The sequence below is a fragment of the Lucilia cuprina genome, chromosome 4, assembly GCF_022045245.1.
Source record: "Lucilia cuprina isolate Lc7/37 chromosome 4, ASM2204524v1, whole genome shotgun sequence".
In the NCBI taxonomy this organism is placed as follows: Eukaryota; Metazoa; Arthropoda; class Insecta; order Diptera; family Calliphoridae; genus Lucilia; species Lucilia cuprina.
This window is the reverse complement of record NC_060952.1, coordinates 68,363,330-68,390,889: the sequence shown is the minus strand read 5'-3', so window position 1 is coordinate 68,390,889 and position 27,560 is coordinate 68,363,330. Positions and strand designations below refer to the sequence as shown.

The following is a 27,560-nucleotide window of genomic DNA, read 5'->3' as shown; positions in this document are numbered from 1 at the left end:
CAAGGAAGCTGTCCATTTAACCTTGTGTGCAATGTACAGGCCGAAATGTTAGGATATTTTGATAAAATTTGGATCAAACGTGATTGACACAGGGACGAAGCCTATTGAAAATGGTTGAAATTAGACATTTAACAGATCTTCCGACAACTAGACCATTAAATATCAAGAATTATAAAAATATAGATTACGCATTGCGCAGGTTTTTTTTTGGTTTAAATCAACAGGTGTTCGATGTGCTACGTCACATCAGCAAATAAAGTGATTGACGTCTAAAAAAAATTTAAAAAATTTTTAAAAAAATTTTAAAAACGTTACAAAATTTTGTAAAAATTTAAAAAAATAAAATACTTTAAATATGAAATGCGCTGTGAAAAATTGCAAAAGCACCAACAACTCCAAGGCGTGCGAAAGTAGTTTTTTTATTTGTATTTTGTATTTTATTTGTATCGAAATATTTTTTATTTTCCAAAAATGTCACTTTGTTATTTCAAGTTCTAGGCTGATATGAGGTACATGCGCAGAACGAACATTTTTTTACATACTGAATGCGCAATCTATGTTTCTATAATTCTTGATTAAATATGGGCTTTTTAAAATTCCAAAAATAAACAAAAATAATGAAAACTAAATTAAAAAACCTCTGAAAATCATAAATTTTATTTGAATATCTTTATAATGCAGTAAATGTCCCGTAAGTTGAACATTTATGGAAAATTAACTTATTACATATGTATGTCATTTATTTGCAGGGTTCTTATGGTCTCGTTAAATTGGCTTACTCAGAAGAAGATTCAACTCACTATGCCATGAAAATACTTTCAAAACGACGTTTACTACGCCAAGCCGGTCTTATGAAACGAGGTCCAAAAAAAAGTACATCGCCTTTAGATCGAGTTTATCGAGAGATTGCCGTCTTAAAAAAATTAGACCACCCGAATGTGGTAAAACTTGTGGAAGTACTTGATGATCCTGTAGAGGATTCTCTTTATATGGTTTTTGAACTTGTTAAACAAGGCGAAGTATTAAGTGTTCCCACAAAAAATCCCCTAACTGAGGAAAGATCTTGGAGTGTTTTCCGTGACACCCTTTTGGGTTTAGAGTATCGTAAGTATTATACATCGGCATTTACAGAGGGGGAATTTAACTTTCTCGACAAATTCTAAAATATTATCGACTACATATTACATAATAGTTTGTGGGGATTAATGTTGGTGGTCCACACAACACATTTTCGCGACAAAGCATTGCTTGCTTTTCATAGCTTCGTATTCTACGACTAAGGTTTTATTTACAATGAACTTCGCTCTTTGCAGATTTTGTTTATTATTTCACCGTCAAATTCGTTTTATTTATTAAAATTAATAAATAAACATTACAAAATTAATATAAATTGTCAAAATCTGACAAAGCTGACATGTTCATGCGCCGCTTGTGACGTTTATAAAAGTAGTCTACTTCAAGCATTCTACACGTCAGTTTACAAAAATATTATAAATATCAGTGTACACTAAACAGGTATATGCAATCGAGCAGCTGATAATTTTTTTGTTTCCTTATTTGCATACCTTCTCTGTCAAAATATGTTTTTGTTTATTTGAAACAAAATAAAATTTTAATAATAAAAAAATTTAAAATGTTTAGTTTGTAAAAAAATAATATTGTTTGCACAAAAAATACATTTCAACCATCTTCCGCATTGCGCCCTTTCTGAGGTCCGCTGTCTTTAGCCAAACTTCATCCGTTTAGAATAGAACTTTAATGGCACAAATCAGGTCATTCCAGATATCAACTATCCCCCGTATTTTGAAGAAGGCGTTGAGAAGGCTGTTGTCTTTAGCCACACTTTGGTAGCCACAACACAACTTTATTGGCACAAATCAGGCCAATTCAGATATCAACAATCTTTTGTAGCTAAATATACAAATTTCGTGGCACAAATCAGGTTATTCCAAAATCTTGCTTTTGTCAGGTCCTCTGCCAATTTCTCTGTAACTTTTACCAATAGCATCCACCTTAATATAAGTATATAAACATGCATATCCCTTAAAATTCCATTTAAAATTACTGCATGTTTTTTGAAATAAAATTAAGAATTTTTTTAAAAGACTAACATCAAAAAATATTTTAATTTATTTTGACATTGAGCTCATACAATTACAAAAACAAAATACATGTTATTTTTGTATTGTTGTAGTGATGCATATACCTGTTTAGTGTACCCTAATAAATATATTTAGTCTACGGAAAATAAAATATTTATCGAGAATATTTAGTATTTTCTTATAGGTAATATTTTGTAATATTTTGTTCAAAACCCCTTCTCAATTTGTAAAACATTTATATAAGACCAATCATATCTCGGAATTTTGTTGATATTTTGCAATAGTTTTGTTAAGAGATCTGCAAGCATATCCTCTTATTTTTCGTTATAATAAGTATATCATCTTCATAAACTAGTAAATACATTTTATTTTTACCATTTGCTTTTGTATACAAACAACAGTCTGAATCCTAAACTTATTAATGCTTCATTAAGTTTTTGATTCCAACATCTCGCTGACTGTTTGAAACCGTTGATGCTTTAATTTAATTTTCATACAAAATTTGATTTGTTTGAAATTTTAAATCTTCTTGGTTGTTTTCATTTTCTAAAATCACCATTCAAAAATTCTGTTTTCAATCTGATGTCTATCATATTTTTGTATGACGCAATTGCTAGAAGAGTTCTAAATGTGAACTGTTTAATTACTGGAGCAAATGCTTCATCATTGTCTTGCCCATACTTTTGAGAAAAACCTTTTGCTACAAGACCCCCCATTATATTTTGTCGTAACATCTGCTAACGCCTTGATTTTTTATAGCCATTTGCAACCAATAGCTTTCCATCCTATGGTAGTTCAACCAAATCCCAAGTATTGTTTGAGTACATCGCTTGTATTTCTTCTTCCATTGTAGCTATCCATTTCTCATTATCTTTATCTTTCTGGTGGTATCCCCTTGTTTGCTCTAGATGATCTTCTTACATTTTATGCTTCTTCATTAGATAATTATAATTTTGTTATCACTTTCGATTTCACTTGCTTTAACAATATTTGCATTTGCTCAATAATATATAGATTATTCTGCAGATTGTGTTATGATTTGGTAAATATATATTTATATTACCAAATCAGAAGTACGAGCAATAAAGGAATGCGTAAATTGGATTAGAATAAATATGGAGCCTACAGCGTTTAATATATTTACCGACAGCCAGAAGGCAATTAGGGCGATATCAGGAGATAGAACTAAATCTAAGACCGTATTGGATTGTAAGAAAGCTTAAACTAAAACTCTCCCGGAGTTAAGGTTCACATCATATGAATACCAGCTCACTCGGGAGTAGTCGGTAACGAAAGAGCGAATGTAATAGGTTTAAAGGCAAGGGAGCTCGAGGTAGTTAACCTGACAAACGCAAAACCATTTGACGCAACAAAAGCTGAACTAAAAATATGGATGAAAGAATCCCATAAGACCTCTTGGAATAATGAAACAGTGGGTAGAACCTCGAAAATCCTATGGGGTGACCAAGTCTGAAGATGGTATGATAGTATTAATTTATGCAAAATTTGACATGCGGATTCAGACGTATGTAGAGCATGTAGAGAGGACAGTGAACTTCTGGAGCACTTTCTTTGCCATTGCCAGGCATTCGTCGAAGTTAGATCCAAGCATCTTGGAAGTGATGTTATTCCTGAAATTACATTCCTGACTAACACTGATTGGAAGATTCTAAGGAATTACGTTCAGGAAACTGAGTTTCTGAACACTCAAAAATAATTCATTCAGTTCCCTTTCTTTTTGTTTTTTTTTTCTCACGACAAGGAGCCCACAACAGGCCCGATTGTGGCCTAGGTGTATTTCTTCGGATTTGATGTAGCATACATCCTCCTATCAACCTAACCTACTTTAAAAATTCTTTTTGACACGATAATCACGCTTAATATGTTCAACCTTACCACATCCATAGCATTTCTTTGCGTTCATATTTTACATTTTCAACGCTAAATTCGTTGTACTTGATTGTTCCTGTTCACTTGATTGTTTTCTTTTATATTCTTGTATTAATTTTTCCTTAACAAGATCCAATGGTAATTCATCTTCAGATCTCACTTTCAAAGCAGTAATTGTTGCATTGTATTCATCTGGCAAACTTCCCAATAAAAACGCTACTTGCAGGTGATTGGCTAAATCCTCTCCCAAACCGCTTAATCTGTTAATCGTTTCTAGAATTTCAAATACATGAGCTTCCATATCTTGATTTGGTTTCAATTGCATTCTACATAATTTATTGCATCACTTTATTAGATAAAGTTAATTTTTCGTGCACTATTCTTAATTCTTCTTTCTTAAATGTAGCAATTGAGAATCTACGACTAAAAGTCCAATAGTAGCAGGTGCTTTACCGTTTTTTGCGACCAAAATGTATATAGAGATGCAGGCTTTTCATTGGAAACTATTTCCCGCAAGTTCTCTTTAACTAATTGAATTTCACCATTCAATTTCTTTACGCATGACTTGAGATCTTCTATTTTTCAAAATTTATTTCACACAATTATGTATCACACACGAATTAAAGGCCCATAACCTATAGGATGTTAATATTATATTATATTTCCTTCTGGTTAAATAAAGGCAGTGGTTGTGATTTTTATAATTGTAAAATAAATTAGTATTTAATTTATTGACATAAAAAAAGGAACTTTAAAAAAATTGAGAAAAATTATTTTTGTATAAAACACAAAATTCAAATATAAAATGGTTAAAGAAATATTTGTTTTACAAAATATAATTTAAAAAAGTATGTATAAGGAATTTTTTCAACATTACAGTGGTTTTGTGAAGTATCCTTCTTCAGTAGTAATGAATAAATATTTCAAAAAGAGATTGGATTTTTGGGTGCTTGCACCTGTTTTGGGAACCTAACAATCAACTCAGAAAAAGAAATCAATAAAATAAAATTTACGTCTTCATTAACCCAATTTTTATCAGATTTCTTAATTTTTGGCCCGATTTTTAGTATTTTTTTGATAATTTGAAAAAAAATTAAAAATTATTGACATTTTATTTCTGAATTACAAACTTACGTATCTAAATTATCCCTCATAGTTCATTTCTTACATTCCCACCTATACCTTTTCCGAAAACCTTTGGAAGTGTGTGTGATAAAAATTGCATCTATTCATCAGGATTTAACATTATTGCAACGTAATTTTTAATATTTTTGTGACAGGAATCCATTGTTACAGAGTTGTGAGGAAGACCAGTAAAATTTTTTTGTATTCTAAATAACTACGTTCCTAAATATTTAATTTTGTCCTCCTAATTTAAACTTTTTAGCCTTTCCTTTCTTTATGAATAATTCAAAAATTTTACGTCCTAGATTTTTTAAATATGTATTTTTTCTGTATTTAGGCGGACAAAATAAAGAAATCCATATAGGTTTTATATCATGAGCAAAATCGTTGTAAACTAGTGTAATTGTTGGACGATATTTGTGGTTGCTTGAAAATTCTATGAATAAACCACCTATGAAAATCGAAATCCAAGCCATATACGTTTTTTAATTGCTTTATATATAGATGAACATATCATATTGTATACAGAAGATATTTAATTAGTTAAAAAAACATTAAAGTCCCAGAAACTGACTGTCAACGGATTAACGTTATTCAATCATGCTTATATTTATCTTAATATGCTTTTACGATCCAATGAACAGATTATTCGAGCACTCTAATGTGCAAACATACAGCAACATGAGAATGAATTAATATACATTCATACATATTTACACAGAAAAAGATGAAGAAAATAATAAATGTTTTATTATTTTTAGTACACTACCAGCGAATCATTCATGCCGATATAAAGCCTGGAAATCTATTATTAACTGAATGTGGTCGAGTTAAAATAGCCGATTTAGGTGTTTGTAATGAATTCATTGGAGAGGATGCCACAATGACTAATTGTTCAACAGCTGGAACTCCAGCATTTAGGCCACCAGAATCTTTAAACGTTGGACAGGTAAACATCAAAGATTTATGAGAAGCGTTGAAGATTTATAACAATTTTTTTAATAGATTTAATCTAGTTAAAAAGATTTCCGGAAATAATTTAATAAAGGGGGATATTACTAAATATGTTGTTACATTTAATTTAGCATTATATAATACATACGTACATACATTAAAGAATATCAAAGCGCTAATCTTATTGAAAGAATTGCACGTACTAAATATAAATGATTATCTTCAATTATTTATTAATTTATTCAATATAGCAATGCAAAGCCATAAAGGTCAAAATATAAATATATGTTACAGAGTAATAAAAACCCTCTATTTACAAAAGGATTTAAAACTAATTATTAAAAGTTACAATCCAAATCATATAATTTGCTCCCCAGACATAAGTTCAAATTTCTGAAGTAAATAATATAGAAAATGTAGGTAGGTCCCAATCAGCAGTATGACAAATCAGCATCATAAAGAATAATAATAACGAGATGAAATCTTAGTCTTACTTACGACTACAAGTGAGCCAAACTGGCAAAATAAATCTTATGTTTAAGACGAAAAACATTGTTCGTGTGAGAGAATTTACGTAGTTCATGAGGGAAACAATTTCAGCTCCGAGCAATCCTCACCACAAATATCCTTTCAAAATAGAGTCTAAAAATTCTAGGAATATGAACTTTCGGATTCTTAGAAGACCACAAGAATACAAAGTTATTATATAAAGTAGAAGGAAAAAAAATTCTTATAACATTATAAAAAAATTTAGATTTCGATTGCTGTACGTAAAGGATATATTATCCCGACATTTGACATTATAAACAAATCTAACAATAGTATCAAGAATACGTCTCAACCTCAAAACAGTAAATAATTTGAGACATGAGAAGTGCATGAGCATGTTTTAGTCCAATACAGAGAGGTAGACTTACAATAATGGTATCTTCATTTGTAAATAATTCAATCAAGGACACTGAAGGACGGTACTTTAGTGTCATAAATCAATCTATTCAAATTTGTTTTTTATAAGATTAGCAACTTTCATTTGTTGGCCACATTAATGTACGTACACATGTATATATTGCAACAACGCGCATTGCATTAGAAATAAATATTAACATTATCAATATCTTTAAATATTAAATTATTTCTCATTTACAGAATATGTACTGTGGTAAAGCTGCTGATATATGGGCATTAGGAGCAACACTTTATGCATTAGTTTATGGCAACGTACCTTTTGAAGCCTCATCAGTTCCAGCTTTATATGAAAAAATTAAAAATGAAGAATTATCGTTTCCAGAAAACCCAAAGACTTCAGTTGAATTAAGAGACTGCATCAAATGTATGTTAAAAAAGGATCCAGCAGATCGTATTACTTTGCCACAGTTAAAGGTGGGTTAAAGAATAGGTTTTGTGTTTTTATAAACAACAGCAACATCATACATCTAGATCTAGAACAGCCTGTACTTGTTTTACTTTGACGTTTAGTCCAATTATTTTTGTTCGAAATTGTCACCTCCGGAACTGGTTCTGTGGAAGTATTATATATGTATTATTGTTCTACGGAATGCTTCTGGAACCAATTCTTTCATTACTAGTTCTAGGGAAACTTTAGAGAACGTTTAATTTAAAATCATAAAAATAGTAAATTTTTCTGCGTTTGTTTTTAGCGATACCCAGCAAAAAAGTGAGGAAAAAGAAGTAGAATTTTCACCACAAATAACATACTTGAAGTACTTCCAATTTTGGTGAAAAACCTATGAATTTTACAATAGCGTGTCATTGGAGGGATGTTGTTCATTTTTGACAACTATGAACTACAACTAATGATATTCATAGATGCAATAAAAATCCGATATTTGGATGTAAAAAATAAACCGAATTCGTTAATTTCATTGGTTTTTCATCAATGTTTGATGTACTTCGAATATGTTATTTGTAGTGACTTTTCTACATCCCTTTCCTCACATTTAACTGGGTTTTCATTTGTAAGGAAATATTTGGTTTATAAAAGCGAAAAATATATAATAGCATTTTAAGATGTTATTAAGATGTCGTTTGTAAAGTATGACATCAATTATTTTTTGCTGGGTACTATTAAGATTAGGATCAGAATTGTCAAACTGTTGAGAAATTAAATGTATGTATATTTTTGTACAGAACCCCACAGAAAATTTTCAGAGTACTCGGAATTGTAACCAATGTTGTGTGCTTTACTTTGTGTTACTTATAATTTGATTTACTTGTATATAAAATCTGGATATGAAGTTTAAATTTTTTTCTGCATTACATTTTAATATACGAGTGATTAACATTGTATAGTATGAGAACAGAAAATTATAATATAAAAAAATCAAGTGTGCTGTAATTTAATCGACAAAAAATTTTTAATTTATTGAAAAATATTATTTGGATCAACAGTTTTTGCAATGTTTAGATGAATTTTAAGCAAAATTTGTTGTTTAAAATAAGGATCATGATCTAGTGATAATTGGAATGGCATTTTACGTATGAATGAATTTGTAGATACTTGTATTTGGGTAGCATTTAAAAAAAACATACATATTTAGATACTTCTTAATACACATGTATTTTAACTAGAAAGTTGTTGTAGATACTTTAAGTAAGAATGTAGGAATAGCTACTTTTCAACACACAAGTATATTATAAAAAAGTATAATCTACACACAATATCGCAAACCAAGTATATCAGTTAGTGTGTCATTTTCAAGCGGCCATACCCTGTGTAAAGTAAGCTATAAATTTTCTGTTGGGAATATATTCATCCTCGCTTTCTGTTCTGCTACAATAGTTTTCGCTTATAGTCCACAACTACAGTTGTACAATTTTTGTGGACTATAAGCTAATTAGAACTATAACCGAATTTCTTTTTAAGCCACTTTATGAACTATTACTGAATCCTGATATAATACACATTTTGGACTATGTATATACAAAGTATGTACTTTCATCAATAAAACCAATTTTTTAAAGAAAATAAAAGGTTATTGCAATAAAAAACCAAAAAAAAAAAAATTAAAGTATGAGATCCATTTTAAGGCCCGTTTTAAATTTTATTTAAACAATAACATGACATATTTATTTAAATTGTTAATGACAGACGGAAGACCAAAGGGATAGATAAACTGTTGTTGGGAAAAAGTTTTAAATGCAAATTAAATTTTTAAGAGAATAATGTTGTAAAAAAACATTTTTGATTTTTTTATGTGTTCAATATAAGGATGATTTATTTTATAATGGACATTGATAGTAATTTATTTACAATTATTACAAAAGAAATCTGTTAAAGTTTAATTTAATCAAAAACCCGGAAATAAACAAAATTTTTAATTAAAAGCTGTAACAAAAGGCGAAGTGACAAGTGTATTGTAGATAATTTAGGTTAAGATATTTTTTTTAAATACCAAATGAAAAAGAGGAACTTAATTTCTATTGTATACTTTAAGGGTGATGAGTTCTAGAGCGCCAAGAAGGCATTTTTAAGGCATGTTGGCAAAGTATATAGATACATATTTAAAGTGTACAAATAATATGTTTATAATTTATAATAGTATGTTAAAATTCATATTACAAATTGAAAGTATTGCTGTTTATTGCAGTTCCTATAGAAACGTTTCTATAACTAAACTATATATATAATCTTTACTTAATGATTTAAATATTGAAATTCTCAATTGATTTTAAAGAAGGTGGTAAGTTATTATATAAATTGTCACCTACGTAATCAATACGTTGCTTTGTTTTTTCCAATCTGCATCTTGGAATTATAATATTTAAAACATTTCTTGTATTAAAATGAGTTTGATTTTGAAAAATTTGATTTTTTTCTTTCTGAATTCGGGCATAATCTCTTTGGATGACTAAATCAAACACAATATAGTTATCAATTTCTTTATGAAATAGAAATTGCGAATTGTTGAACATTTTTTTGAAAAAATTATGTAATCTTAGATTGTTTCTTTTTTAAACAATTTACAATAAATGGTTCTATTTTTTTCAAAAAATATTTTAACAAACTGGCAAAGTTTGTTAAAAAAAGTATTACAAAAAACAGGGTGGACTATATGAAATATTTTTTCTATACAATAAACGAAATTGGACTATAGGCGAAGTAGACATAAGAACAAATAATTTGTATGAAATTTGGAAAAACCTGCAAGTGAATAGGATTGTTTTGGCTTACATCCGTTTTTGGCCTTTAAGCAAAATGGACTATAAGCAAAAAGTACTGTATTACATTTTAATAAGGGAATTCTTTAATTTCTTATAGTACAGTCCTATGCAGAAATATTTATATTTTGATTTTAATTTTTTTAACTGATTCCAAGAATCGTGTCGTTCTAGAACTATTTTTCCTTGGTTTTTATGTTTATTTACATTATTCTAGAACTATTTTTCCTTGGTTATTATGTTTATTTACATTATTTAAATGTAGAATTTAAAATATGAATCTGATTTTTAATTTTATAAACAATAAAACTTTTTGGTAAAACTAACATAGGAACACGTTTGGGTGACTGCTGGTGGTCTACATCCATTGCCCAGTGAGGAGGAAAACTGCCGATTAGTTCAAGTTAATGATGATGATATTAATTCAGTGGTACGCAGCATTCCAAAATTGGATACATTGATTTTAATAAAAACAATGCTAAAGAAACATTCCTTTGGTAATCCATTCTCACGTGGAATATCGGGTCGAGCACCACAGCGTGGCGGTTCACGTTTAGAAAGATTTATACGCGCGGGACGTTCTAATTCAGCACCTGGATCCTATAATATGATTGTTGACAGGTATGTGCTATTTAAATAAAACATGTAAAAATGTACAGCCGAGCATGGTTGACCATACACCAATGGTTATATTAAAATGTGGACTATTTTGTATATTAAAGCATTTAATTTGTTTTTTATTTTCTGAAAAAGCTTTATATGGGGGCATGGGTTCAATGCGGGTCTATTTTCGGTAGAGGGATTTTAGAATCTCTGTTCGCTAAGAATTTCGGAAGTATTATTACATAAATATATAAAACTAAGTAGTGCAAATTTTTGCAGAGGTACTAGATAAACGAAGATAAGGCATAAGGTTTACATGGGCACACAGACAGACGGAACAGTTATATAGATTTAGAAAGTGATTGTGAGCCAAACGCATAGTAGTCTCCACTGTAAATACATACAGTGAATCAATTAAGTTATTTGCCTATGTAACATTTTAAAAATTTTAAGGAAAAACCTAATCTGTAATAAGTGACATCCAGATATTAATATTGCTATTTTTTAGTTAAAGTATTTTGCTTTTTTATTTTTTTGTTTATTTTTTTTAATATTACTATATTATTTAATAAAATTTAAGATTTATGTATATTACTCCTGTAGACTTAAAAAACAAGTTTTAGATATTTTAGTATTGGTACGACTAAACATTTCTTAACAGATATTTAACATGAAATATGTCTTTTCTTGAATTTTATTTAGAAAAAAATAAGTAATTTTGAACTCAGAGCAAGATATAATATAATATAATCTTGGACCTGGACTATATTTTGCACTTATTCTCCACAAAAATGCATGTATTGAAAACTGATATTTATAAATAATCTTAATGTAACACAAAACTAATATTTTTTAGTTTAAAAGTAGTAAATATTTTGTGCCCTGTTTTGCACATATTTATTTTAAATATTAAAATATATGTATATAAAAACACAAATTTGAGCTTTTTAACTATATTTGTAATATATACATATTAAAGGTAAAAATTAAACAAAAGTACATTAAATTTTGGTTAATTATTATAATTTGCAAATTATGTTGAAAGAAAAAACATTTTAAAAAGTTAATAAAAACTACTAAATATACTAAAAAAGCACAACAATAATTAGTATTATCCATCCCTTCATTAATATACTTTCGTTCATTTTCATTGCAAAAGCAAGAAACGAGCGACGACACAACCTTCTTCTATGACAGCTCAAATGAGACTGAATTGTGTTTTCTATGCGTGGGAGTAATCTGTGTAAATTTAGTAAAGGCCAAAAACACTGTGTATAGGAATTGCCGATCGTGGCTATAAAATAATCTGAGTTTTTGGTTATTCACAAACTAAAACTATTTTACGAATAAAATACTGTCAGCATATTTTGATCAGGATAGCTATTCTTCATTCGGGTTCTAGGGATATAATTGTATGTATTAGCTGAAAAATATTGTTTTTTTTTGAACTTAGGTGATGATAACCATTTCTATTTATAAAAAGTCTGTATTAAGTATTTTCTGTATCACACGGCAGTTCTTTTTAAATTGATTCCAAGCAACCTAAAATCTATTTACAGGCTTAAATGTAATACTAGTGTTCCACCTAGTTCGGACTTTGGAGAAGATAAATGAGGGGTTCAATGGTTCTCTTTTATACAAATAGCTCCCCTTTGACAGTTATAGATTTTGAAAGGCCAATTAGTGCATTTTTTCTAATATTTTTAAATTAATTTATTTTGTATAATACTGATTAAAAATCTCATAATTGTATTTCATTGATTTACACTTGTTCTAAAAATCGAAAATATTGTATTGGAATTGCGTCATTATATTCTTTTAAATAAAGGCAGGCAAAAAAACTTATTTGATTCACTGTACGAAGTTACGAATTTTGCCCGTCCTCCCCTCTCGAATTGTTCTTTTGGTTGTGAAACTATATCACACAAAAAATTAGGCTGATAGGATAACGTTAACAGGTGCCGCAAAGGCTCTGAAGTTTCTAAGTACATTTACAAGGGGAAAATATCGATTTTTCATGTTTTGCTCAAATATGCCCATTTAGTAATAAATTTTGAACTTTATTGTAAAGGGATCGTAATGTGCACGAGTGAGTAATTTTAAATCTCCAATTTCAGTTGTTTTGAAACTTTGTTAAACAAATTTCAAAATTTTTAGGAGATCTCATTGGGATTTATAGACAATAAATAAGGCTATTAAACGGTAAAAAATTAAATCAATGTTTCCTACAGATTAGCTGTACCTGCGATTTAAACTCGGAGGATTTCGGGAAAATTGAAATCCTGAAATCCGCAGAGTTCAAATCGCAGGTACAGCTAAACTGTAAGAATCATTGATCTAATTTTTCACCGTTTTATTCACTTATCTGTTTTCCATAAATCCCCATGAGATCTTCTACAAATTTTGAAATTAGTTGAACAAAGTTTAAAAAAAAACTGAAATTGGAGATTTGAAACGGCCTTTGAAAAATTTAAACTTTTTTGACCATAGCTGACAACAAGTTCGCGTTTTCATATACGGACAAAAACTAATATCCGAGTAAATATAGATATATTTAAAGTAAAAAAACATTTTTTAAAAATATATCTCAAATATAAGTACATTTTCTACTTTGTAAATTCACTTGGAAACTTTAGAGCCCTTGCGGCATCTGTTAACGTTGTTCTGTCAGCCTAATTTTTAGCAGGATATAGTTTTACAAGCCATAGAACAATTTCACGGGCGGGGGTAGCATCCTGTTAGAGTATTTTATGCTAAAAAACAAATTGAGTGCATTACGGTGTGATTAACTCATTGTAAGTAGTAAATATGTTTATTATTATAATTACTAATATTTAATCGATATAGTTTAAGAATTATGTGAATATTAATATATTAATTTATGAACATAAAATTAATATAATAAATGTGTCTCAAAAATTTGTAACGTAATCATATATATATTTTTCAGGCAACTTTCTGGTGATAACATACTTCCAGCTCTTACTGAGCATTCTCCTTCAAATTGCACAAATGAAGAATCCCAATAAAAGCAAAACAGTAACTCATTATATTAATAGAAACACAAATTAAAGTTATTTATAAATTATTATTCCCCTTATTCACAAACATTTCTATTTTATAAAAGGTTTCTAAAACAAAGTTATCATACAAAATCTAATTTATAAACCATTTATAAAATAAAAATTTAGTTTGTGAATAAGAGGTTAAATTATAAAAAAATGCACAATACTAAGTAAAAAATACAAAACAATTGCTTTTCTCGAATAATTAATATAAAAAATAATAATAATAAATACGTAATACTAACATTATGTATTACAACAAACACTATCAAATATAGTACATATTATATTTAGTAAAAATTATGCAATAGATCCTTAACATTTTAAATCAATTGTCCAGTTCACAATCGGCATCGAGGTACAATGTTGCACAAGTTTTAAATAATTTAGTTTCTAAGTATAAATATTATTTTAATATAAAACGATTCGACACAGCTTGTAAATTGGACAAATACGCGTATTAGGGTCTTTTACAATCCAAATACTAAACTTTTTATTTATATCCTTAATAGCTGAAAATTTATTTAGGTCCATTTAAGGAAACTTTTGATTAAATATGTATCTTACCTTGCTTAAAAGAAGAAAAAAAAAACATAAAAGCCTTTTAAGAATGTCAGCAGTTTTAACCATGTTTAGCAAACATTACAATTTAAAAACGGGAATCATTTTTTAGAATAATAAGAACCCAATTGAGAGAAAATGTTCTTTAATTAAAAATCAACTCTTAGTTTTATCAGTCACCTTTTTCTCGGGTCTCACCGATCGACTATGGAAAGTCTGATTGTTGTTTACTAACCAAATACTCTCTTACTAACCAAAAAGTAAATAAATAATGAAGATTAAAATGTTATATTTTTTAAATTTTTATAAACTAATTTAAAATTTTAACAATTTTTACACATTAAAAAGTAAGCTTTGAAGATATTTATAGGTCATGTCATACGGAAAACATGACAATTTTAACATACATACATACGAAATTACATATGAATATAAAAAAGTGACAGTACATACGTAAAATACATGTCGTCTAATATCACCTTAAGTTGTTGTGACAGTATAACACGGTTGGCTTTTATTCAAATCTTGGAACCATGATTGCAATACCATAGTTGTGTTTGTTAACGTTGCTAGCAACGATCGATCGTTACTAACGATCGAAGTCAATTCCATATAAATTTAAGATTTTTAAACGTTAGGTGTTAACATGTAAAATTATACAAGTTAATTTTAACGTCGTTACAAGTGCTACCAATTCAAATAAAACACAATTTAACGTTGTGTTTTGTTGCTTTAAATGAGTGTTTACGGTCAAAGTTAGCAACGCAATCTTGAAGTAATTTTTTATTTTCTTGAAAAAGTTTTTTTTATTTAGTAATTTTCTTCAATTTAAATTTAATTTAAAAAGATTTTTTATTTTACATAAAGACAATGATATGAGTATTTTTACATTTGAATAAAATTAACTTGTATAATTTTAAACGTAAACTCCTAACGTTTTTAAATTTCAAAATTTATATGAAATTGCCAAATAATAAATAAATATTTACAAAAAAAAAAAAAAATAAATAAATTGAAGAATATTACCAAATAAAAAAAAATTAAATGAATTTTAAATAATTTCAAAATTAAGCTAATTTTTTCCGTAGGGTAATGCCATGTCAGGTAATATTCGTCTTGTTGCTTACTTTGAGCGTTAATACTTAATGATAGCAACAAAACACAACTAATAAAGCAACTCTAAAATGATATCATATGTATATATGTATGTATATAATGTTTGTGTAAATAAATATATATTTAAATAAAATCAAAATGTCTATTTGTTAAATGTAACGTTATTTTCATTAAATATTTGATAGGTGTGAACGTTGATTAAAGAACATTACAGCTTAATTACAATTGGAACCACAACCGCTGTCGACAATGAGTTTTCATACATTATGTAAAGAGAGCAAAATATCGTCTTGTAGTTGGCGACATTATGGTTGTATATTTTACTTTTCTTGCGATCTCTGGCGATCCTCTCATTATTCTCTTATTTTTATATTGTAGCGTTGCCATATGTTCAAAATATTTTGTTAAAAATCTTGAAAAAATTTCATTTTCGGCATGTGTTATTAATGGATGATATTTAATGAAATAAATAGGAATTAAAGAGAATAATATGTTTAAATCAATCAAGTAAGAAGTTATACCTTATAATACCTTACACCTGTATACAAATAAATAGTGATTTAGCAAAAAATTGCGACCTGTAGTTTGACTACTTTTTGTTGTAAACCTAACAAGCTGTTGTTTGGGGGCCAGGTGAAATAATGAACCGATCTTAACCATTTTCAATAGGTTAATTCTATCGTCCCTGGGGCGATAGAATATCATGTACCAAAATTTCATTGAATTATCTTCAAAATTGCGATATGTAGTTTGATTACAAGGTTAACATGGACGGACATAGCTGAATTGACTCAGAAAATTATTGTGAACCGACTGGTATACTTTAAGGTTTGTATAGGACCAATATTATTGTGCGTTACAAACACCAGCAAAAAACCAAACCACCCCACTAAAATGGTGTAGGGTATAAAAACGTGGTCTGCCGACAGTCGCTTAATTTTAATTCGTCGCTCGCTATTTTGTGTGATTTGTCGCCAGCCGTTCCAATTGTAACAAAGCTGTTACTCTCTATTAGAAAAAGATATTTATAAATAATGAATCTGGTTTCAAACGAATGCCGTAAGAAAGGATTCAAATTTAATCAAATTATTAACGAACAAGGTTCGGCCCATTATCGTACATTTTTTTATATAGTATTTAGTATAGATTACGAAAATTATTTTCGGGACCATTTGATACATTAAGAAAAAATTATAAATAATATATAAATAAAAATATAATTTTTATGTAAGAAATGTATTGCATGCATTCAATTTACATGTCATACATAGATCATTTCATAAATTTATTTTTAATGAAATCAATTTTATTATTAATTAAAATAAAAACATAAATTATAAATATAAACAAGCACCCAAAAGCGAACATAATTTTAACCAACACTAAGCTTAATATATTATTATTTTTATTATTTATAATGAGTAAAAACAAATATATTTTTAAAATATTTATATTAAACATACTGTAAGTATGTAACATACATTTGAGTTAATAATATTTACATAAGTAACTATGTACCAACATAATTGTAGCATTCAAAATATATACATAAATAATTTAATACATATGTATGTACGCATGTATGTATGTATTTATGTATGTATGTCTAATACCTTTCAATTGGTTCACAATATGAATTTTAGTGGATTTTCATATTATCGTAATTTGTATCTCATACAAAAATAATGTTTTAAAAAATTGTTGAGAAATTGGTTTGGTTCATTTCAGAATTTTTTCATTATTTTGCTATTTATATGCCCTTATAATGCAATAGGGGAATCACAATGGACCGAGTGAAATTAGTTAATGTAAGATAAGGTTAATTTATTTAGACAATTTTATAAAATAAATCAAACTTCATTTTTATAGGGAAACTGAAAAAATTATTTTACATACATACATAAATACATACATATTCTTAAATAATTAGCTTTTTAACATATAAATTAACAACGAATTATTCTGTATAACTTAAAAATTAGCTTGAATTCTACGCAAATTGTAAACTTTTAATATCAACTTAAATAATATGAATAAAATATTCCAAATAATCGTATGGATCCTTATTGCTTAGAGAAATGAAATGTATTCGAAAATATTGTATGTGAAATGAAATACGCAAATGTGCTTAGCAATGAAATTGTGAATGTTACCAAAATTATAATTAATTTTACATTATTAAAGAACAAAATATACTTCCTTTTTCTCTCTATTTTTATCAAATAAAAAATTGTTAATAAATTATTAAATAATCAGAATAAATGCTATTAAAAATGAAGTTTTACTAACAACCACAGCAACTTAGAAAATGCTCTAAAAATAAAAGTTTTATTGATTTTTTTTTAAATTCATGAGTTCAAAAACCTAGAAAATTATACCAGAAATAATCAATATCTTATAGCATATACCCTCTATCGCCACCCAAAACATTCATTAGTGCATTTAATTTATTCTCAGCATTTTGCTAGAATTTTTGTCACCCTTAAGCAATCCTCAGCTATTCTCTTGCATAAGACCCAACAAATATTACACCTGGTGCCAATTTTTAGTTTAATTATATATTATTTAATTCATTACAAACATTTTCGCAATAAATTCCTTTTAAATATTTAAATAATTGTACTTTTTTCCTTACATATTATTTCTCCTTTTTGAAGTGTTTAGAATATAAGGAAAGAGAAAAGTGAAAAAATAATGGTGAACTTTTAATTCATAATAGACAGAATGGAAAAACGTTCACACTAAAACTATAATAATGTTTTATAAAATATAATAATACTGACGTCGGGATGCACTAAGTAAGGTGAAGACGTTAAGGCAGTTGATTTTTATTTGTTTATTTAAAAAGTGTTTGGGTTGTTTCAAAATAAATTTATTTTTATTCTAAAAAAATTACATTTGTGTTTTTAAAGCAAAAAAAATAAATAATATTGTGTTTGTTGCCGAAACGCTCTCACCTTATTTATTACAACTTTTTTTTGCTCATTTATCGAAACTTCATTATAAAATTAACGTTCGAACATTTCCAGGTTTGGCACATAAATCCCTTCCCTTTCCAAAAAATAATAATCAAATTTGAAAAATAAGTTAAAAGTAAGTTTTACTCAAAAATGATAAAGTAAAGATTACGTCGTCAGGCGAACATAATTAAAACTTTCTGCGCATATATGAGCTGTGACGTCACACAATCTGCGTTCCTATTGGTTAATACTTTTCACATATAGTATTAAAGTAGAAATACAATATTGCGGCTGCGGAGACGGATATTTTTTTATATTGAGTTTTGACAACTTAAATCGTTGAAGAAATCCACATCATTTATTTATTTATTTTAATTTGTTTATGAATTTTCTCTCATTTACATTTAGAGTTACCATGCCATTCATACTTTTAATAAGGAAAAACCATGTGGTGAATAAATAAACTATGAAATACAAAAACTCCATTTAATTAACATTTTCTCTGGGAACCAGAAAACGCAACCGCATCCCCAGGTTTGTATTTCAACTCTTACATATAGGCGAAACTGAAGAGGTTTTCAAACAAAAATTTTTATTCTCTTCACACAGACGAGCTCTGGGAGAATAAAACAAACTTGTGAGAACTAAACGCACTCACAAAACTTTAAATTTTCATCGCAAAATTGCGAGGATTTTAGCACTTATAAGTTTTTCCTATCACTTAAACTTAATGTTTATTATTTTTTGTGACAATTTTCATTTATTTAAAACCCCGAAAATTATTTATAATTTACAAACGAAAAAAAAAATATTTTTTATTCTTTGACATTTCATTTTAATAAAAACTGAAAAAAAGATGTACATCTTACATTTTGGTATTGAAAATTAAAAAAGTATTTTACATACTTTTTTTCATTTTGCATTAGTGCAGATACAAATAACAAAATGTAGTGTTTATAATATGTTTTGAGATAAAATATATTTTCAAAAAAATAATTAACTAATATTTTCATTCACTAGGATATAAAATAACACACAAAAAATAACATCCAAAAAATACATTTTTTATTTAGTACCTTTTGAACAACTGTGTTTATTTTTGTGCTTCTACTAATACATTCTCACCAGTTAGGTCTTTGACAGGGGACTTAGGTCCTTGACAATCAGTTTCGCCTATATACTACTATATGTGTTTTCAGTTATAAATCTAACAGTGGGACAATTTATTATTTTTATTTAAATATTAATAGATAGTAACCATTCTTTTTATAAATTTACTTATTTATTGCAATTTCTTTTGTAAAAAAATATTTTTTATATATTAAATACTAAAAGCAATAAAAATTTATTTGAAAATATCACAATGTAATTTTTTTTCGGAATTTTTCACTTGTTTTTTATACCCTTTACCTTCGTGAGAAGGGTATATATAAGTTTGTCATTCCGTTTGTAATTTCTATAATATAATTTTCCGACCCTATAAAGTATATATATTCTGGATCCTTATAGATAGCGGAGTCGATTAAGCCATGTCCGTCTGTCTGTCTGTTGAAATCAGTTTTTAGAGGACCCCAGATATCGGCGAAATCCGAATCTTCAATAATTCTATTAGACATGCTTTCGAGAAGATCGCTATTTAAAATCAGCAAAATCGGTCGGTAAATAACGGAGATATGAACAAAAATCCGAGACAACCTCTGAAAATTTCATCAAAAAATTGTTATAAAAGCAACAACAACACTGAATATAGAAAAAGATTTACATGTGTGTGTGTAGATGTATTTGGTTTTATTCAGCTGTGTATTTTTTTGTTTTGTTTGGAATCCAAACATACAAAAAATACACAGCAAAAAAATATGATTTGCATTTTTTGTTAAAATAAAATAATATTCCCTTTTGTATTGCAAATATATTTTTTAATGAATAGAAAAAAGTATTTAAAACGTTTTCAATTATATGAGAGTAGATTGTGAGTTATTGTACAATAATTTTTATGCGAATAATGTAAGTTTGAAATTTAAAACTAACACAAATCTTTCCCAAGTGCTTTTGAAAACAATTTTTTTTACGATAAACAAAAACAAAATCTACGTCTCGTCAATGTTTACTAGCAATGAATCAGAGGTCGAAGTCGACCGGCTTTTATTCGGAGCTTAGCCGCCGCCGAAACATTCGGCTTAAATCGACTCAAATTTGTTTAATGTTTTTATTAACAAGACTGTAAGATCAATTATGTTTCAAATACACTATGGTGAAGGGTATATAAGATTCGGCACAGCCGAATATAGCACTCGTACTTGTTTAATACTAATATTGATTATATTTGTCCACTGTTCACTCCAAGTTTATGTTTTTTCCTCTAAATTTTGTTTTCGTTTTCCTGAGTTCTCATTTTTACCGCACTTCACTGCACTTATTTATCATTTTATGTTTTAAAAAATTTAAGTCGAATTCTTTATATGTTTCAAGAGCTGACGTAATATTTTTTTTATAAACTGTCAAAGCAAATTAAATTGCAGGGTTACCAACTTTTATAATAACAGTAGAGTTTTTCAAGAAATTGTAATTTTTAAACATGAAACATATTTTTATAGTTTTTGTGTTTTAGTTTCTTCTTAAGATTTTAAGTGCGTGGAAGACAACACAACAACTGATTCAATAATTGATGAAAATAGTAATGCTAATGTGAAAAATATCACAAATATTAGCAATAACAATATTAACACTATAAAAACCATTAATCATAAGGAAGGTCACTCAAGCCCAATGTTAAAAAATATTGGTGCCATACCAAAAAACATTCAAAATACATTGAGATCGCATAAAAGGGAAAAGATTCAAACGGGAATGGACCGTTATGTTACCTATACAAAACGTAAGTCCAGCCCTAGGACTTTAAAATTGGAACCAAATCCAAAATAGGCGAAAACAAATTCGGTAAGTCAAAATCGTTTTGCACTCCTTGACAACTAAGAAAATGGAAAATGTACCATCCATGCCTTTAAAAGACCACAAACTACTTTTCCTCTATTTGCGAGACAACCTATTGGTTAATAAGATGTCCCAACTTGTAGGAAAGAAATTATTACACGTATCAACTAAAAAGTACAAAGGGTTTGGCAGTAGTTATCAAAGATGTAAATCGTCTGCCCATACGACAAGAGAGGGTTTTATTACCCAAATGAACGCAAAACAAACTTCTAGTGCCCAATATAGACATCTTACAAATAAGAATAATGAACATTTGCAAACAAGTAATGAAAATAAAACCACATTATTTGCATATGCAAATGCATTAAAAGAGGGTATACCCGCACCCGAAACAAATTCTCAAAACATGAACAGTTTCATGGCAAATATGCAAAATATGTTTCAACAATAAATGCAGAATCAAAGCATGCTCAGGCAGATCCTGCTAAATAAAAATTGAATTTTCTATGAATTTGTTTTTGGAATCCTAACGGCCTTAGCCAACACAAGAACTTTAAAAAATTGAAGTACTATTCGTCTTTGAAACACACTTTACCCTAAAGAATTGTTTCAGAATTAACGGATACTAAATTTACGATACAAAACATCCAAGTGGCAGAGCCTGTGGTTTAACAGCCACTTTATTAAGAAAAAATATTAGACATTTCCCAATGCAAGAATACAAAAAGGACCATCGCAATCTCCAAACATAAAGGTTAAACTTAATCGGTGTCAAAGAAGACTTCACATTGCCTTATTAATCTCAAAAAACTAGACCCTAAGAAGAATACAGAATATACTGTGAGCGTCAAAAGAAACTGTACACCAGTGGCATTTATGTTTAAACTTTTATTTTATTATTTTTTTTATAATGTAACTTAAAATTTTTTTAGTTTTTATTTAAAATATAAATTTAATTTTGCTTTAACTATTGGAGATTCAAGTTCTGATAGTTCTCAAGAGAGTCACCCATACGCCTCCAGAATGGTCAATTGGCAAAAAATACGTCAGAAAAACTTGAAGCATTCGTCAATCACTTGGAGAATGTGTTTACTGAAGTTGATACAGACACTTCTATTAGTGTTAATATTATAAATAATGTGGATCTCTATGAAGAAAACAAACTTTATAACAAACTTTTTTCAACTTTATCAAACTTTTTTTCAGAGTTGCATGGAAAGGTACTTTTTTGTGTATACACGTGGATAAGAAAATAAAAAAATATAAACAAAGAAGAAAATACATAAAAAACGTAAACAAAAAGATAACAAACCATAACAAACTCATTGATATATTTGTGAAATATTTAAATATCCAAATAAAAATTAAAATCCTCTTTGAGCACTAAATCTGAAATGTGTTATTAATAGCGAATCGAAAAACGAATCATTCTAAGTATTAAGTGTTCTTCAAAGTACTTTCTATGAAATGCTGTGATGTAACAAACTTTGAAGATTTTACAAATTTAACAAAGGTGTTTATGCTTAAAAAATTAAAAATGTTCGTTGAGCAGGAAAACTATAATATGTGATCGATAGGGTATTAATAGACAAATCGAACCGTATATAGATTTTTTCCTGAGTACTTGCCATAAGACGGTATAACGTAGCAAACTTTGACAAATTTTCAAAATTTAATGAAAAAGTTTTTATACCCAAAAATTTTAAAATATTCGTTGAGCAGCAAAAGCAAAATATGTCATCGATAGAGGATCAATAGACAAATCGAACCGTATATAGATTTTTTTCTTGAGTACTTGCCATCAGACGGTATAACGTAACAAACTTTGGAAAATTGGCAAATTGCCAAATTTAATGAAAAAGTTTTTATACTAAAAAATTTTAAAATATTCGTTGAGCAGCAAAACCAAAATATGGCATCGATAGGGGATCAATAGACAAATCAAACCATATATAGATTATTTTCCTGAGTACTTGCCATAAGACGGTATAACGTAACAAACTTTGACAAATTGGCAAATTGACAAACTTAATGAAAAAGTTTTTATACTAAAAAATTTTTAAATATTCGTTGAGCAGCAAAACCAAAATATGGCATCGATAGGGGATCAATAGACAAATCGAACCGTATATAGATTTTTTTCCTGAGTACTTGCCATAAGACGGTATAACGTAACAAACTTTGGCAAACTGGCAAATTTAATGAAAAAGTTTTTATACTCAAAAATTTTAAAATATTCGTTGAGCAGCAAAACAAAATATGGCATCGATAGAGGATCAATAGACAAATCGAACCGTATATAGATTTTTTTCCTGAGTACTTGCCATAAGACGGTATAACGTAACAAACTTTGACAAATTTGCAAATTGACAAACTTAATGAAAAAGTTTTATACTAAAAAATTTTTAAATATTCGTTGAGCAGCAAAACCAAAATATGGCATCGATAGGGGATCAATAGACAAATCGAACCGTATATAGATTTTTTTCCTGAGTACTTGCCATAAGACGGTATAACGTAACAAACTTAGAAAAATTCCCAAATTTGATGAAAAAGTTGTTATAATACAAAATTTTAAAATATTCGTTGAGCAGCAAAACTACAACATGTGATCGATAGGGAATCAATAGAAAAATCGAACCGTATATAGATTTTATCCCTGAGTACTTTCCATAAGACGGTATAACGTAACAAACTTTAAAAAATTGGCAAATTGCAAAATTTAATGAAAAAGTTTTTAGACTAAAAAATTTTAAAATATTCGTTGAGCAGCAAAACTAAAATATGTCATCGATAGGGGATCAATACACAAATCGAACCGTGTATAGATTTTATCCCCGAGTACTTTCCATTAGCCGGTGTACCGTAACAAACTTAGAAAAATTCGCAAATTTGATGAAAAAGTTGTTACAGTACAAAATTTAAAAATATTCGTTGAGCAGCAAAACTACAACATGTGATCGATAGAGAATCAATAGACAAATCGAACCATGTATAGATTTTATCCCTGAGTACTTTCCATTAGCCGGTGTACCGTAACAAACTTTGAAAAATTTGCAAACTAAGTGAAAATGTTTTTATACTAAGAAATTTTAAAATATTTGTTGAGCAGCAAAACTAAAATATGTGATCGAAAGCGGATCAATAGACAAATCGAACCGTATATAAATTTTTTTCCTGAGTACTTGCCATAAGACGGTATAATGTAACAAACTTTTGAAAATTGGCAAATTTAATGAAAAAGTTTTTATACTAAAATTTTTTTAAATATTCGTTGAGCAGCAAAACTAAACTATGTCATCTTATGGCAAGTACTCAGGAACAAAATTTATATACGGTTCGATTTGTTTATTAATACCCTTTCGATTACATATTATAGTTTTGCTGCTCAACGAATATTTTAAAATTTTGTACTACAACAACTTTTTCATTAAATTTGTGAATTTTTCAAATTTTTTTTACATTATACCGTCTTATGGAAAGTACTCAGGAAAAAAATCTATATACAGTTCGATTTGTCTATTGATCCCTTATCGATGACATATTTTAGTTTTGTGGCTCAACAAATATTTTAAAATTTTTTTAGTATAAAAAGTTTTTCATTAAGTTTGCAAATTTTTCAAAGTTTGTTACGGTACACCGGCTAATGGAAAGTACTCGGGGATAAAATCTATATACGGTTCGATTTGTCTATTGATTTCCTATCGATCGCATATTGTACTTTTGCTGCTCAACGAATATTTTAAAATTTTTGAGTATAAAAACTTTTTCACTTAGTTTGCAAATTTTTCAAAGTTTGTTACGGTACACCGGCTAATGGAAAGTACTCAGGGATAAAATCTATACATGGTTCGATTTGTCTATTGATTCCCTATCGATCACATGTTGTAGTTTTGCTGCTCAACGAATATTTTTAAATTTTGTACTATAACTACTTTTTCATTTAGTTTGCAAATTTTTCAAAGTTTGTTACGGTACACCGGCTAATGGAAAGTACTCAGGGATAAAATCTATACATGGTTCGATTTTTCTATTGATTCCCTATCGATCACATGTTGTAGTTTTGCTGCTCAACGAATATTTTAAAATTTTGTATTATAACAACTTTTTCATCAAATTTGGGAATTTTTCTAAGTTTGTTACAGTACACCGGCTAATGGAAAGTACTCGGGGATAAAATCTATACACAGTTCGATTTGTATATTGATCCCCTATTGATGACATATTTTAGTTTTGCTGCTCAACGAATATTTTAAAATTTTTTAGTCTAAAAACTTTTTCATTAAATTTTGCAATTTGCCAATTTTCTAAAGTTTGTTACGTTATACCGTCTTATGGAAAGTACTCAGGGATAAAATCTATATACGAATCAATTTGTCTATTGATTCCCTGTCGATGACATATTTTGGTTTTGCTGCTCAACAAATATTTTAAAATTTTTGAGTATAAAAACTTTTTCATTAAATTTGCCAATTTGCCAAAGTTTGTTACGTTATACCGTCTTATGGCAAGTACTCAGGAAAATAATCTATATATGGTTCGATTTGTCTATTGATCCCCTATCGATGCCATATTTTGGTTTTGCTGCTCAACGAATATTTAAAAATTTTTTAGTATAAAAACTTTTTCATTAAATTTATCAATTTGCCAATTTTCCAAAGTTTGTTACGGTATACCGGCTAATAGCAAGTACTCAGGAAAATAATCTATATATGGTTTGATTTGTCTCTTGATCCCCTATCGATGACATATTTTGATTTTGCTGCTCAACGAATATTTTAAAATTTTTGAGTATAAAAACTTTTTCATTAAATTTGCCAAAGTTTGTTACGTTATACCGTCTTATGGCAAGTACTCAGAAAAATAATCTATATACGGTTCGATTTGTCTATTGATCCCCTATCGATGCCATATTTTGGTTTTGCTGCTCAACGAATATTTGAAAATTTTTGAGTATAAAAACTTTTTCATTAAATTTGCCAATTTGTCAAAGTTTGTTACGTTATACCGTCTTATGGCAAGTACTCAGGAAAAAGCTATATACGGTTCGATTTGTCTATTGATCCTCTATCGATGCCATATTTTGGTTTTGCTGCTCAACGAATATTTTAAAATTTTTGAGTATAAAAACTTTTTCATTAAATTTTGAAAATTTGTCAAAGTTTGTTACGTTATACCGTCTTATGGCAAGTACTCAGGAAAAAAATCTATATACGGTTCGATTTGTCTATTGATCTCCTATCGATGACATATTTTGGTTTTGCTGCTCAACGAATATTTAAAAATTTTTTAGTATAAAAACTTTTTCATTAAATTTGTCAATTTGCCAATTTTCCAAAGTTTGTTACGTTATACCGCCTTATGGCAAGTACTCAGGAAAAAATCTATACATGGTTCGATTTGCCTATTGATCCTCTATCGATGACATATTTTGGTTTTGCTGCTCAACGAATATTTTAAAATTTTTGAGTATAAAAACTTTTTCCTTAAATTTGCCAATTTGTCAAAGTTTGTTACGTTATACCGTCTTATGGCAAGTACTCAAGAAAAAAATCTATATACGGTTCGATTTGTCTATTGATCCTGACATTGATCGATGACATATTTTGGTTTTGCTGCTCAACGAATATATTAAAATTTTTGAATATAAAAACTTTTTCATTAAATTTTGCAAATTTGTCAAAGTTTGTTACGGTATACCGGCTAATAGCAAGTACTCAAGAAAATAGCAAGTACGGTTCGATTTGTCTATTGATCCCCTATCGATGACATATTTTGGTTTTGCTGCGCAACGAATATTTTAAAATTTTTGAGTATAAAAACTTTTTCATTAAATTTTGCAAATTTGTCAAAGTTTGTTACGGTATAACTACTCAGGAAAAAAATCTTTATACGGTTCGATTTGTCTATTAATACCCTATCGATCACATATTATAGTTTTCCTGCTCAACGAACATTTTTAATTTTTTAAGCATAAACACCTTTGTTAAATTTGTAAAATCTTCAAAGTTTGTTACATCACAGCATTTCATAGAAAGTACTTTGAAGAACACTTAATACTTAGATTGATTCGT

General features: G+C 28.3%; 1 protein-coding gene across 4 annotated transcripts in view; it reads left to right on the top strand.

The window, feature by feature from the left end:
• Positions 1-17,857, top strand: part of LOC111683000 (calcium/calmodulin-dependent protein kinase kinase 1) — a 42,613-nt gene extending 24,756 nt beyond the window's left edge. For all 4 annotated transcript variants that reach the window (XM_046950615.1, XM_046950618.1, XM_046950617.1 and 1 more), the window contains 5 exons: positions 750-1,104; positions 5,879-6,066; positions 7,218-7,451; positions 10,582-10,871; positions 13,804-17,857. In XM_046950615.1, coding sequence (XP_046806571.1) covers positions 750-1,104; positions 5,879-6,066; positions 7,218-7,451; positions 10,582-10,871; positions 13,804-13,882 — 1,146 coding nt within the window. In that variant the 3' untranslated portion in view covers positions 13,883-17,857. The remainder of the gene's footprint in view (positions 1-749; positions 1,105-5,878; positions 6,067-7,217; positions 7,452-10,581; positions 10,872-13,803) is intronic.
• Positions 17,858-27,560: the final 9,703 nt, after the last annotated feature.